General features: G+C 65.2%; 1 protein-coding gene and 1 long non-coding RNA gene across 3 annotated transcripts in view; both read right to left on the bottom strand.

Moving 5' to 3' along the window:
* Window positions 1–2570, bottom strand: part of SLC38A10 (solute carrier family 38 member 10) — a 39018-nt gene extending 36448 nt beyond the window's left edge. For both annotated transcript variants that reach the window (XM_087750940.1, XM_087750939.1), the window contains exons 1-2: window positions 2279–2570; window positions 903–1020 (exon numbers count right to left, since the gene is read on the bottom strand). In XM_087750940.1, the coding sequence (XP_087607066.1) occupies window positions 903–1020; window positions 2279–2383 (223 nt within the window). In that variant the 5' untranslated portion in view covers window positions 2384–2570. The remainder of the gene's footprint in view (window positions 1–902; window positions 1021–2278) is intronic.
* An 8406-nt stretch (window positions 2571–10976) lies between these two features.
* Window positions 10977–12862, bottom strand: LOC148056430 (uncharacterized). The gene is made up of 2 exons (XR_015703249.1): window positions 12754–12862; window positions 10977–11894 (listed from the first exon to the last, which is right to left on the bottom strand). It is a non-coding gene; the product is annotated as an uncharacterized LOC148056430 (long non-coding RNA).
* Window positions 12863–13013: the final 151 nt, after the last annotated feature.

A 13013-nucleotide genomic window follows, 5' to 3' on the forward strand; every position in this document is an offset into this window, starting at 1 on the left:
TTTCCGTTTCTAGTGTATATAACTTGGTAGAAGCCAAGACGCGCAGCCCAGCAGCAGCATCTTGGGCACTCCGAGGATGGAGGAAACCCATCTGTCAACAACATGGTCAGCAAGCGAGCCACGCGTTTCTTTAGCTCTTTTACCAACGGCAATGCCAGCCAACTCTCTCCTCCCCCAAAGAAATAAGGGAAATGGAGTAAAAGATGACTTTTCCCATCATTTCACATGCCAACAGAGAGGACTGGAACCCGACCACCTCCTCCTGCCCCCCAAGTGGGTCAGAAGCAGAAGAGAGGTCACAAGCAGAGGCCAACCCTGGCGCCAGCGTAGAGGCGACGAGCTCCGAGGAAGAGGGCTGGCAGGCTCTGCCAAAAACCCACACATGAATCTTGCAGATGTTTTTATTTTCTTGGCTGCTTGGAACCTTGCGCGCTGTTTCCTCTCTGCTCTGCCATAAACGCGCACACAGCTCGGATCCAGGCAGCCCGAGCTCCATGCCAGGCTCTCCGCTGGCAGAACCCGATGTCCTCGGCAGCACACTGGGTGGGGAAGCTCGCGGCTTTCGTGCCGAGACCAATAATTTACACCAGACACCCGCTACGCCAGCTCCCGAAAAACTTGGGTTTTGATCAGTCAGCGCTGCATCTCCTCCCCCGCCCCGCAGAGTCAAAACAATTCTGCGCCTATTAACTTCACTGTCAGGAGCAGAATTAAACCCTCGCATTCCCCTGGGGACATGGGGCAGCGGGGAGAGACTGACAGAGGAAAACAACGCAAATTGAAAACTACATCAAGAAACCATTTGCTATTCCAACAATATCAGTATGGAAGTTGTAAATTAAGAGGTCAAAGTAAAACTGCAGTTAAAAAAAGCTCCAAGCCCTAGAGCTGAAAATTCTCACCGAGACCGGGGTAGGTCCTGCGCTTGCTGAGATTGGCCGATTTCACCAGGAACATGCAGGATTGATGAGTCATCCAAGAACAGAAAATCAGCAGCAGAGCTCCCAGGACAATGCCGCACTGAAACGGGAAAAGAAGGGGGAGAAGAGACAAGCGCGAGATGGAAAGTCAGTCATTCCGCACAGCCTTATTGCCCTCCCTTATCACCTTCAGGCTCCCTCGCATATTTCCAGCCACGCTTTTGCCTGTTAAGGGAGCTCCCTCAGCTTCAGAGCAACCAGGAGAAACGTGACGTATGAGCTCAATTTTACTCTCCCTGCAGCCCCAGGACAGCACGGAGCAGCCACCTCTTTCCCACAGCTTCCAGCTGCACCAGTTTCAGCACCGAAGAGTGAACTGGGAGCCATTGGTGGAGCAGAACTTCCACAGCTCCCCTCGTTCACCCCCCAGCGCTCTCCGCAGGTTCACGTAGAGCAAAGAAAGACCACTCCTGATCCCAAGGTACAAACTCTGTTGTAAACTTATTAAATAAGAACTATTTGATAGCGTAAACTAATTACCAAGTTCGCTATCAGCGCTGTCCTGCCTTGCTGGTTCACGTGTCTGCAGCGGGGGATGTTAATCACCGAACGCTTTTTAAGCAGGTGATTTTAAACAGGCACGAGTGATGCCAGATCTCAATCCCAGCTGCCCCTTTTTCTGCTGCGTTTAAATCTGGGGATGGCGGCGGCTCCTGCACAGCTCGGCACGAGGGCTCGACAGCTGCCTTGCAAATGCCTCCGAGCCGACGTGTGTTTATTATAAGGATAAATTATTCAATTTTTTTCCTTTCTACTCACAAGGCAGGCAGAAATGAATACTCAGAGACCTCACAACAAAGAAAAACGTGTAGTTTGGTACAAGAGACGTCTGATCTCCATCTTTACCGCGTCCTTCGCTGACCGTCCCCTACCAACCACCCCAAAACCCCAAACCACCCTCTGAACCAGGACCAGGGCCAAACGTGCGGACGTGGCCTCCGACCGCCCTCCCCTGCCCCTCGCCCGAAGCCAGGCAGCCGCGTCTTCGGGCGGACACCGCGCCCAGGAGCCTGCCGGGGCTCCGGGCTGACAGAGCACGGCCCCGCACCGGGGCGGGGGGGAACCACCGACGGGTCCCGGCGCCTCCCCTGACCCTCCCGGTGCCTCTCACCGGCCCCAGCGCCACGGGGACACCGGCAGGACCCCCCCCTACCCGCCCGCCCGGTTCGGTGAGACCCGCGGGTACCCGAGCCCGGAGCCTCGGCCGGCCCCGCCGCCCCGGGAGAAGCGTCCCCAGCACCGGGGACGCGGGGGAACGGGCGGCGGGAGGGCGGCCCGGGGGCCGGGGGAGCGCTCACCTGCCGGAAGCAGAAGGGGACGGTAAGGACGCTCACCCCCACGATGCTGTTCACCACGTTCATGATCAGGCCCCAGTTGGAGCCCGCCGCTGCCGCCGCCGCCATGGCCCGCGGCGGGGGCGTCCCCGCGGCGGGGGAGTCCCCACGGCGGGGGGCCCGGTTCGCAGCCCGCCGCCCTCACCCCGGGCTGACTCCTCAGCCGCCCGTGCCCGCCATGGCGGGACCGGACCCGCCCCGAGCCGCCCCCGCCGCCGATCCCGACCCCGGCACCGGCCACAGCGGCACTTCCGGGTTCCGCTGCTCCGCTGGCGCTTCCGGGAAGTCATGGGGCCGGGCAACGAGATGCGTGAGGGGCAGAGCGGCGCCGAGCGGGGCTGCTCCTGCCGCCGTGGATGACCGTGCCCGCTGCTCCTGGGGGAGCTGGAGCGGGAGTGAAACCGGGGTGTCCCCCTGACTGGGGGGGCCCAGGCCCGGGCACACACACGGGCAGGCGTGCACACACGTGCACACACGCGCACACACGCATGCACGTGCACATACATGCAGATGCATGCACGCAGAGGCATGCACATGCATGCCCACCCGTGCATCTGCATGAATGCAAAGGCATGCACATTGCATGCACGCACATGCACGCGCACGCACGCACATGCACACATGCACATACATGCAGACGCATGCACATGCATGCATGGAAATGAATACACATGCACACACGCACGTACACACAGGTGCATGCCCATGCACGCGTGCATGCACACGTGCACATGCATGCACACACGCACACACGTGCACATGCATCCCACAGGATCAGCAGCTTGACAGCAGTGGGTTGTTGCCCAGGTGTGCAGAGCCCTGGGCACACATCTGGACATGCATCCAGCTGTGCACACGCAACGCGGGCAGCAGGTCTGGTCCCATCCTGACCAGAGTGGTCCCCAACGCCAGCGTGGCCATGGGTCTGTCTGTCCGCAGCGGGGTCCCCCCAGCAGCCTGTTCTCGGGGGGGTCCGAGCACCCCAAGGTTTCTCTGCCCAGGGGCCTTGTGGTGAGCAGATAACCAGCTGTGGGTGCTGCACCCGGAGCCCCGTGCCGTGGCCGCACGCCACGGGTGCCAACCTCCATCAGGCACCCATGCAGCCACAGTGGCCGCTCACCCAGCGTCCGGGGGCTCCCTGCCCGCCGCGGGCATCTCCCCCCAGCCCTGCCCGCCCGCTTGCTCTGCATCCTCTGAGCGGGAGAAAGCAAAAAAAAGGAAGAAAATCAAAGGCAGGGCACAGGGGGCTCCGGACGGCTCCCCCGGGGCCACGCAACACGGCAACGCGGCAGGTCGGGACGGCACACGCCAACTGCACGCTGACGTTGGAACGAAACACACGGTGCTTGTATAATTTGCAGCAATTGCAATGGGTAACCACAGGAATTTGCTCTACAAAAGGTTTGCAGGGAGGTGAACGTGTCTGCCTAATTTCCTCCAGGTGCCACGCGGGCTCAGGGGCCGGTAGCGGCGGTGGCGGCTGCGTTTCCCTGCATCCTGCGCCGGGGCCATGCCCGTGTCCCTGGAGTGAGACGGGGGGGTCCCCTCAGGGCTGTTGCTGCCCCGGTCTGGGGGAGTCCCGGTAGTGTCCTGCAGCACCCGGGTGTGGGATGTGGTACCTGGACATGGGACGTGGTACCCCGACGTGGGACGTGGTACCCAGGCAGGGGACGGGGGGCTGCAGGGGAGGGGACCCCCTGTGTGCCGTGGGGATTCCCCTGTGCCCCCAAGACCACGCGGCGAGGCCCACGCATCCCCCCCAAAAGCTGCCATGGCCCCAGCCCTGGCACAGGGCCATCCCTGCGAGGGGGGCCAGCACGCCGTGGGGTGCGAACACGCACTCACCTCACACACGCATGCAAATGCACACGCACACCCGCACGTCTGTGCCAACACCCGCGCGTGCAGGCGGGGAAGGGAAGGGAGAGCACCTTGCTCCCGCGCGGAGGAGACATCTGCAGTGAGTTAGAGGGGAAATCATGTTTATCCAATTAGTGTTACACGGCCCCTAACTCAGCACTGGCAGAAAAAAGGGCTCAGGTGGCTTCTCCGCGTGCCGAGCAGCCGCCGGCAGCCAGGAGCCCCGGCAAGCACCGAGAGCCGGCGGGTCGCGAGCCACCGCGCTGCGGGACGGGGCTTCCAGGGGAGCAGCCCCCGCTCCGCCACCCCTGCGGACCCCGACCCTGTCACCAGCGTGGGGGAGTGAGCATCAGCTCAGGGGCACGGTGCGGTGTGGCGGGGGGCATGGCAGCCCCAGCTCCTCTGCCTCGGTGCTCGCCGGCATGGCAGGCACCGACACGGGGTCACCGGCACGAGCGGAGCCACTGGTGTGGGTCACTGGGACGGGCTGGGGGCAGCTTGGGCGCTGCCTGGCTCCAGCACGGTGCCGGACGGTGCTGCCAGGACAATGTGTTTCCAATCGCCATGTCCCCAGCCCCGCTGCAATCCAAACCACCTGCGGCTGGTCGCCTGCAACCCATCAGCTCCCGGCTACCGAATAAATGGATCACACGCGGCCCCACGCTGCGGGCTGGCCACCGCTCGCCACGGCACCGCGGGCAGGGACAGGCAGCTACCCCTTCCCAGGGCAAACCCAGGGCTGGTGCTGCCTGCAGCCCCTGCCCGTGCCGGGTGGTCTCCATCCTGCCCCCCTCCCGCCGGGAGCTGGGTGCCGGGAGCCTGGTGGCATGCAGGGTCCTGGGGAGCCCTAATCCTCCCCATGGTGCCAGGCTCAGCCGGGGCGAGCCCCCATCGCTCCCCCTCACCGGCATCACCGTGCACCTCGTCGGGGGGAGGACAGGGCCCCCACCCCGGCCAACCCACCTCCATCCCCCCAAATCAACAGGGGCTCCATGCGCCGCTGCTCAGTGAACGGGAAAGGGGATGGGCTGGGAACAGGATGAAATAATTAGACAAATAAGGACCAAAATAAAGGAAAGCAGAGCTGTCCGTGGCACTGGGGGGAGCTCCCTGCGAGTCAGCAAATATATTTATTGCTCGCAATAACCGCCCAATATTGCGGCAGCGGCCGCATGCTTGCTGCTGCTTCCTCCTCGGGTTATTTTATTTATTTATCCCCTTCCAGCAGCCGCGGGAAGGGCAGCTCCCACCCAGCACCATCCCCTCCTCCTGCTCCGATGCTCCTGGGGCTTGTCCATGCCTGTCCCAAGGGACCACGGTTCTCTCCAGCTCCTCAGGTGCCTTCAGCTCCTCCGCCGTTCCTAACAGCCCAGGGCTAAATCCTGCCTCCAGCGTGAGCTGGGGTCTCTGTCCATCCATCTGTCAGGGTCCTGGCTGCAGCCAGACCCTCCCCAGCAGCACCAGGGCCATTTCCCCACCGCAAAACCTCATAAAATTCCCCAGAAAGCACCGAAGCCCCCCGCATCCCCCGGAGCACGGCCAGCCACCGGCACAAGCGGCAGGACCAGGGCGAGGGGGTGCCACTGGGATGGGGACAGGGACAGTGGGGCTGCACTGGGGACCCCAGCTCCGCTCAGCCGGCACGGCACACCGCAGCTCTGGCTGGCTCCTGGGAGCTGGCAAAGGGCAAAGCAAGGCCCTGTTTGTTTTGTTGCACGAGAGAGAGGAGCGGAGCCGGCTGCCACAGGAGCTGCTGGGAAGCCCTGACGGCTCAGAGCCCTTCCCAGTCCTGCCCGATGGCCCAGATTCCTCCTGCCCGGATTTGGAGCCATGGAGAATAAACAGCCCCGGAGGGCTGCCGGGGCCGCAATTACTGTAATTAGAAAAGGTGGCTTAGGGCCAGCTGGGGATCCTGTGCTGTTTTATGAAAATGCAAACCCCCCCCCCCCGGGGGGTCCGGCAGCAGCTGGGGGGGCCGCTGCTTTGTCTGACACTGCTCCGCAGGGGAGCACGCACCTCCACACATGTGCACACATGTGCCCGTATGCACACGTGTGCACACATGTATGCTTGCACACATGCGCCGCGCTGAGCAGAGCCACGCAGAGGCAGATTTGCAATTCTCACAGGTGATGTCGTCTCGGGAAAACATCCCAGTTCATCTCTGCCCGGTGGGATGCAGGCACGGGAGCTCCCACCCCTGCCCCGCCATCCCTTCCTGGCTCACAGCCGGTGTTTGTCTCTGCAAGAATTCACCTCGGCAGCAGCTCCAGGTCAGGGGGCTCTGTGCCACAGGGCTCGCATCAGCCACCCATGGTGCAGGGCAGCTCTCCCCCAGGATCACGAGCCCCCCGGGGGCATCCCTGCCCTCCCTCCCCTGGGGCGAGGGGCACGGCAGGGTGGGGAACCCCAGCGCAGGGTCCTGGAGGAAGGGGAACCCCCTTCCCAGGCTGCCAGGGCAGAGCCCACCCATAGCACAGCCCACAGGTGGGTGCACCCGAGGGTCAGCACCCAGCATCCCCCCCTCCCCGGGGTCCAGCACCCCCCGCCCAGCAGCCCAGGGCCTCTCCGCTCCCGATGACGGATGCCTGGCAGAGCCCAGGAACAACCCGGCAAGTATTTAAAAACATAAATTAAAACAAATTGCGTTTTTATATTGCAAATAAGGGCAGTTTTATCGGTTTTATTGCATAACAACCATTAATGAAGTGCAGTTTCAGGCACCTTAATTGCTCGGAGACTAAAGTTCACTCCATATCTCGGGCGCAGGCTGGAAGCCGCCGTGTGTCATGCGAGCACCTGGCAGATGGGAAAGGTAAATAAATTTATGGTCACTATTAGGAAAACGGAGGCGAGGGATGCGCTTCATCCGGCGGGAAGCGGCGTGGGTTAAACAGCGCAAACCGTCCCGGGGGGAGGCGAGAGGCTGCGGTGCCCCCCCCTCACCCCGCCCGTGTCACCTCAATGTCGCAGCGCCGTGGGGAGGATTTGGGGGTGGGTGTCCCCAGGGCGCGGGAAGCTGGTGCTGCTGACCCCCGTGGGCTGGGGCAATGCAGAGCCCCGGGATGGGGGGGGGGGGGGGGGGGGTTGCACGGGCCGAACCCGGACCCGGTAGCGCCCCCCCCCCCCCCCAGCACAACACACGCGTGGGCGTGCACGGGAAGGCACAGCCGCAACACGCGTGTTCGTGCAAAGCACGCAGGGGAGTGCGGGTGCCACGCAGGTCCGCGGCACCGGGGATACACCCGGGGGTGGATGCACAGGGATCTACGCGCCAACACGCGACCGCGCACACGCAGGGGACACGCCAGCACGCGGGCCACGGCGCGCGCCCGACCCACGCGAGCCCCAGCACCGTCACACCCACGCGTACCATACGCACCGAGCCGCACCGTGCCGTGCCGGTCCTCCCGCACCCACCCGCGCCGCAGCGTGGGCCCGAGCCCCGCCACCCGCAGCGCGCGCCGCGAGCGTGGGCGGAGCCCCGCGCGCGCGGGCCTGCCTCTCCCGTGCGCGCATGAATGGCCACGCCCCGCCCCGCCCCTTATAAGGCATCGGGCGCGGCTGGGAGGGAGGGGCCTGCCCGCGTCCATCCGCGTCCCCTTTCGTCACGCCCCCTCGCCGCAGTCCCGCCAATCAGAGCGTCGCGCCGGGCCCCCCGCGGGCGCCGGCCTTTGTTTGTGGAGGGCGGCGGAGCCAATGGGAGCGCGGGACGGGGAGGGGCGGGCCAATAGGCACGCGGGGGGAAGGGGAGGGGCGGGGCGGCTGCGTCTGGGCCCGGCCCGGCCACGTGCGCGCGGAGCCGCCCCCGCCGGCCCCGGGGGAACCGGGCGGCCCCGGGAGGCGTCGAGCCCCGGCCCCGGCCCCGGCCCCGGCCCCGGCGCTCCCTGCGCCCTGAGGCGTCCCCCTTCTCCCGGGGAGACCGAGCCCCCCGCCCGCCCGGGGCCGCTGCCCGCGGGTGGGGTCCCCGGGAGGAGCCGTGTCCCCAGCAGCCCCGCGGAGCCGTGCCCGGCCACGCACCGTCAAGGCCGGCCCCCGTGTGCTGGCACCGGCGGACCCCGCCGTGCCCCGGTGAGGAGCGGCTCCAGCCCCGGCCGGGTCCTTCAGGCTCCGTCTCGGGCGCGGTGCTGGGACCCGGCCGTGCCGAGCACCCGCCGCACCCAGGGGCGCGGGGAGCTGCCGCGGTGGCCGCGCCGGGCCGGAGCCTCCCGAGGGGCCCAGAAAGGGCCGCCTGGAAATCCCAGCCCACGCCTGGGTTGTGTCCGGGAACCGCCGGCCCCTCCTCGGCCGCCAAAAATTTCCCACTTCCCAACCAGCCCCAGCGCCAGGCCGGCATCTTGCCCGTGCCGTAGGGCCGCCCGGCTGCGCTCACGGCAACGCCTGTGTGTTAAGTCACTCCCGGGCTGTTGGCGGTGAGCATGGCTTCCCTTTGCTGGGAAGGCGAAGGTCACGGTTGTTTTTACCATCACGGTCAGCTCCCGGCTCCCGGTTCCAATCCTTCCAGCGCTGCAGGCTGCTGTTTGCCACGGCACGGGCTCAGCCTCGCACCGGCTGTGGTGCTGCCGTTCCCGTCTGGGAGCTGTGGCAGTGGCTGGTGATGACCAGATCGATGGGTGCTGCCCCTGCCACCGGGTTTGCCGGGCTCCAGCTGCGCTTCTCATCCCCCTCCCCGTGTCCCCCCTGCCACCAGCCTGCGGCTACGGGGCCAGCTGCCCGCGCATCTCCAGCAGCACAGCCCGAGGAGGAGCTGTCTGTCCGTCCATCCAGGCCTGCCTCCAAACTGCAGGCAGCAGCACCGCGGCAGCCAGGCAGGGGGGCAGCCCCGGTGTCACCGGAGGAGGCAGGGATGCCGGCAATCCCCGGGCCAGCACCGTCGCGCTCTCCGGCAGGCGGGGAAGCACCGGCGCATCTCCCCTGGCTCGGGGAGAGAACAAAGGAGGGCATCTGCGGCAGAGGGAGTGCCGCTGCCGGATGCACTGCAGCGCGGCTAATCCGCCCCGCGCCTTCCTCGGGGCCCCGGCACACCCCGCCGCCGCCGTGCCCCCGCTGCTGCTGTGTCCTAGCCCAGCCCTCCCGCCTGGGCCCCTGCGCCGGCCGTACCCTGCCCAGGCAGCGCTGGGCTCTGGGGAACGGGGCTGCTCAGCCTGAGAGGTGAAGGCCCCTGTGGAGCCAGGGGAGGGGGCCCGGCCCGGCTCCCCCCATGGCACCGCGGCCCCGGCCTGCCGCCCTGACGGCGTGCACCGTTCGATCCCACCAGGCGCACCGGTGTCGCGGTGGTGTTCACCCCGGCTAATGCCGCGCCATAAAGGAAAAGTCTTACATTAACGACTTTTGTCACCAAAGTCATTAACATAATAGGACTTCCACATCAAAATTGAATATTAATGCTACACCCGGCTGCGGAGTGAGGCGGATAATTGCTCTAATACATTTTCCAGTAGGATTTTCACATCGCGGCAGCAATTGCATTAGCAAACCTGATTATTACCGCAGCCGATACAATGGGACAGTTAATGGGAGTTAAGTTCCTTCCTTTTTCCTTGGGATCCCAGAGCAGCTGAGGCTCTGTGCCCCCCCCACCGCCCCCCATCCGCAGAAGCCTCCCTGGATCTCCCGGGGCCAACATCCCCAGGCTGGGAGCGGAGGTGACGGCGGCAGTGAGCTGCCTCTTCCCTCCGCGCCTGCAAACGCGACCCTTGGTCGCAGACAGCCTTGCAACACGTCGGCAAACCCGCGGCCAGCTGGAAACCCGCCTGCCCCGAGCGCCAAGAGGCCGAGCTGCCGACGTTGTGCCATGCCGTGCCATGCCGTGCCGCAGAGCCCCGGGATGGGCCATGCAGGGGCGGCAGCGGGGTCCCACCAGCCAGGGGGTCCCACCATGACGGTGCTGGGGGTGCCCAGGGAGAGCAGGGGGTTGCTCAGCAGCCTTATCACCTTTCCAAGGGGGTTCATCAGCTCCCAGGAGGATGAAGCACCGAAACATCCAGGGCAGATGTCTGCTCCTTGGAGAGTGGCTCCAGCCGGGCAGGGAAAGGAGCTGGGGACCCTGCCAGGTCGAGGTGCCAGCGCCCAGGTCGCAGCCTCCTCGCTGCACCCCCAAACATGTCCTTGGCAAGAGGAAGACACCCCCCCGCCCCCCCGTGCCAGGACTGCCATCGCAGCCCTTCCTCGGGGTCCTCTCTTGCCCACCCAAGGGTGCCTCCATGCTCAGGGTGCTCTGCAGGAGCACGCACGGGTGGAGAGCTCGGTCCAGTCCCGACAACGGGTGGCGGGAAGGGCCCGATCCGCGGAGCCCCGTCCCGGGGCTCCGCAGATCGGGCCCTTCCCGCCGCCCTTTGTCTCCGGTCCCAGTGGGGCCACCCCAGGCATGGACAAAGGCGGCTGCGGGCTGTCATTAAATTGGATTTTAATTGCACCCAGCCGGGGGCGCTTCATTGATCAACCTCGCTCGGGGAGCCCACGCAGCGCAGAGCTGCCCACGGGGGATGTGCACCCATGGGGGGGTCTGCGCGCTGGACCCAGCGATGTAGCACCAGGGGGGTTTCCCAGCCCCTTCCCACTCCCCCCCCCGGCGCTCACTGGGGGATGGAAAAGCCTCACAGCTGCCTTTTTTTTTTTTTTTTGGTCTTTGCTTTTGCTTTTTTTTTTTTTTTTTTCAGTCAAGAAACTGTTTCCCTGACCACCGGTGGCCGAACAATGCGCCGGCCCCAACCCACTGCGCTGCCGGCACCCGGCACACCGTTACCCCAACACCGGGATTTACATCGCACGCTCCCGTCTGGCAATGATTCCATGCGCTGAATTAATCCGTAATGTTATTTATCAGGCCGGAGCCCTTTCCCGGCCTTTCCCAGATGGACAGAGATCCAATGGGGATGTTTTAGCCCGTTTCCCAGAGCGTGTGGGTGACCGCGGGCTGTGGCTCGGTGCTGCCGTGCACATCCACGGGAGGATGCTCCCCAGCCGGTCGGGATGTGGTGGGTTTCCCCGGGGAGAAGGGGAGCCCTGGATCTGGCCACAGAGCTCAGCCCATGCCGGCCACGGTGCTCTGCTCCGGCAGCTGCTTTGAAATACCATTGGGAAAATAATTGTGGAAGAAAAAAAAAAAAGAGCTTTTTGGGGGGCAGCATGCAGCCGGGGAGCGTGCCGGGGCAGCAGGACAGCGAGGGTCTGTCCCCGGAGGGTCCCAGCACGTCCCCCCTCCCACAGCCCGGCCCCCGCCCCGCTCCTCACCCGGGTGGAGGAGAAATCCCCGCTGTGCCGACGGGCCTGCAGCACCGCGGTGCTCACCCCGGCAGCGCTGCCTTGCACCGCGCCGCTGCCCGCCGGCACCATGGCCTTTGCACGGCGGCTGTGGAGGAGGCTGGGCGTGCGTTGCCTCTGTGCGCGTGAGGTCCGTGCTCACGGTGAGATCCTGGGTCCCTCTGTCCGTGTGACTGTGTGTCCCTGTGCATCGCTCCCTGCTGCAGCTGCACGTCCCCGTGCGCTAGCGCGTGCGCCAGGGCTGCGCCCCGCGGTGCAGCCGGCTGTCCCCGCAGTCCGTCCTTGTGCCCCATCCCCGGGGGTGTGCGAGCACTGGGCCGTCTGCCGTGTCCGTGCGTCCTGGTGTGCGTAGGTCTGTCCGTGTGGTGCTGGGTCACGGTGCGGCCGCGGTGCCGGAGGGTCCCCACGGGCTGTGCCGCGTCCCCCGGCCGCTCACCCTCCTAACTCGATTGTTGTCCTGGCGTAATGAATAGCTCCGTTGTAATCTAATAGCTTTTACAAGTTATTTGGATTTATTTGAGCATTTTCAATCAATTATGTCCTTTTATTTCCAAAAAGAAAAAAAAACCCTGCAGCGCCCTGACGGGGACCCGCAGCGGCAGACGCTGCCGCTCCCAGCACCGGCCCCGGCTCCCCTTGCCCTGCACAGCACCCCTGCACCGCGCGGCCCCTTAATAATTGCACTGCTCCCCCCCCCCCCAGCGTCGCACCCACTCCCCATTGCACGGCCCCCCAGCTTTGCACAGCCCCCCAGCTTTGCACAGCCCCCCCACTTTGCACCGCATGGCCCCGCAGCATTGCACACACCCCCTTCCAACATTGCACCCCCACACACTTTGCACCGAAAGGCCCCCCCCAACACTGCACCCCCTCCACATTCCACGGGCCCCCCAGCATTGCACATACCCCCCACAGCACACACAACCCCACGCATTGCACACACCCCCTTCCATTGCACACACAGCCCCCGCATTGCACAGACACCCCCCATTGCACACACAGCCCCCAGCATTGCACACCCCCTTTCCATTGCACACACAGCCCTCCAGCATTGCACACCCCCATTGCACACACAGCCCTCCAGCACTGCACAGACACCCCCCATTGCACACACCCCCCATTGCACACCCCCAGCATTGCACACCCCCCCAGCATTGCACACCCCCCCATTGCACACACAGCCCCCCAGCATTGCACAGACACCCCCCATTGCACACACCACCCATTGCACACCCCCCCCATTGCACACACAGCCCCCCAGCGTTGCACGGCCCCCCCCCATCGCACACCCCCCACATCCCTTTACCCCCCCAGACCTGCCGGCAGCCCGGCGCAGCCGGTGGGTGACTCCGGCCCGTTCCCCTCTCTCCGCCGCCTTTGATCTCCCCCGCGCCGCTCCCGGGCCTCGGGGTCCACCCGAGGGGGGGGGGGGGGAGCCTAGAAACCGCCCCCCCCTCCACCCGGTTCCCCCTCCCCCCCCCGCCCCGGGGGCCGCCTTGAAACCGCGCGCGGGGCCCGTCACGGTTTTTTTTTTTTTTTTTTCGCAGGGGCCGGCCAATCAGCGCCTTGTTTACAC

This window comes from Nipponia nippon, unplaced genomic scaffold, assembly GCF_047370975.1.
Source record: "Nipponia nippon isolate SJK-2023a ecotype South Korea unplaced genomic scaffold, ASM4737097v1 scaffold_14, whole genome shotgun sequence".
Taxonomy (NCBI): Eukaryota; Metazoa; Chordata; class Aves; order Pelecaniformes; family Threskiornithidae; genus Nipponia; species Nipponia nippon.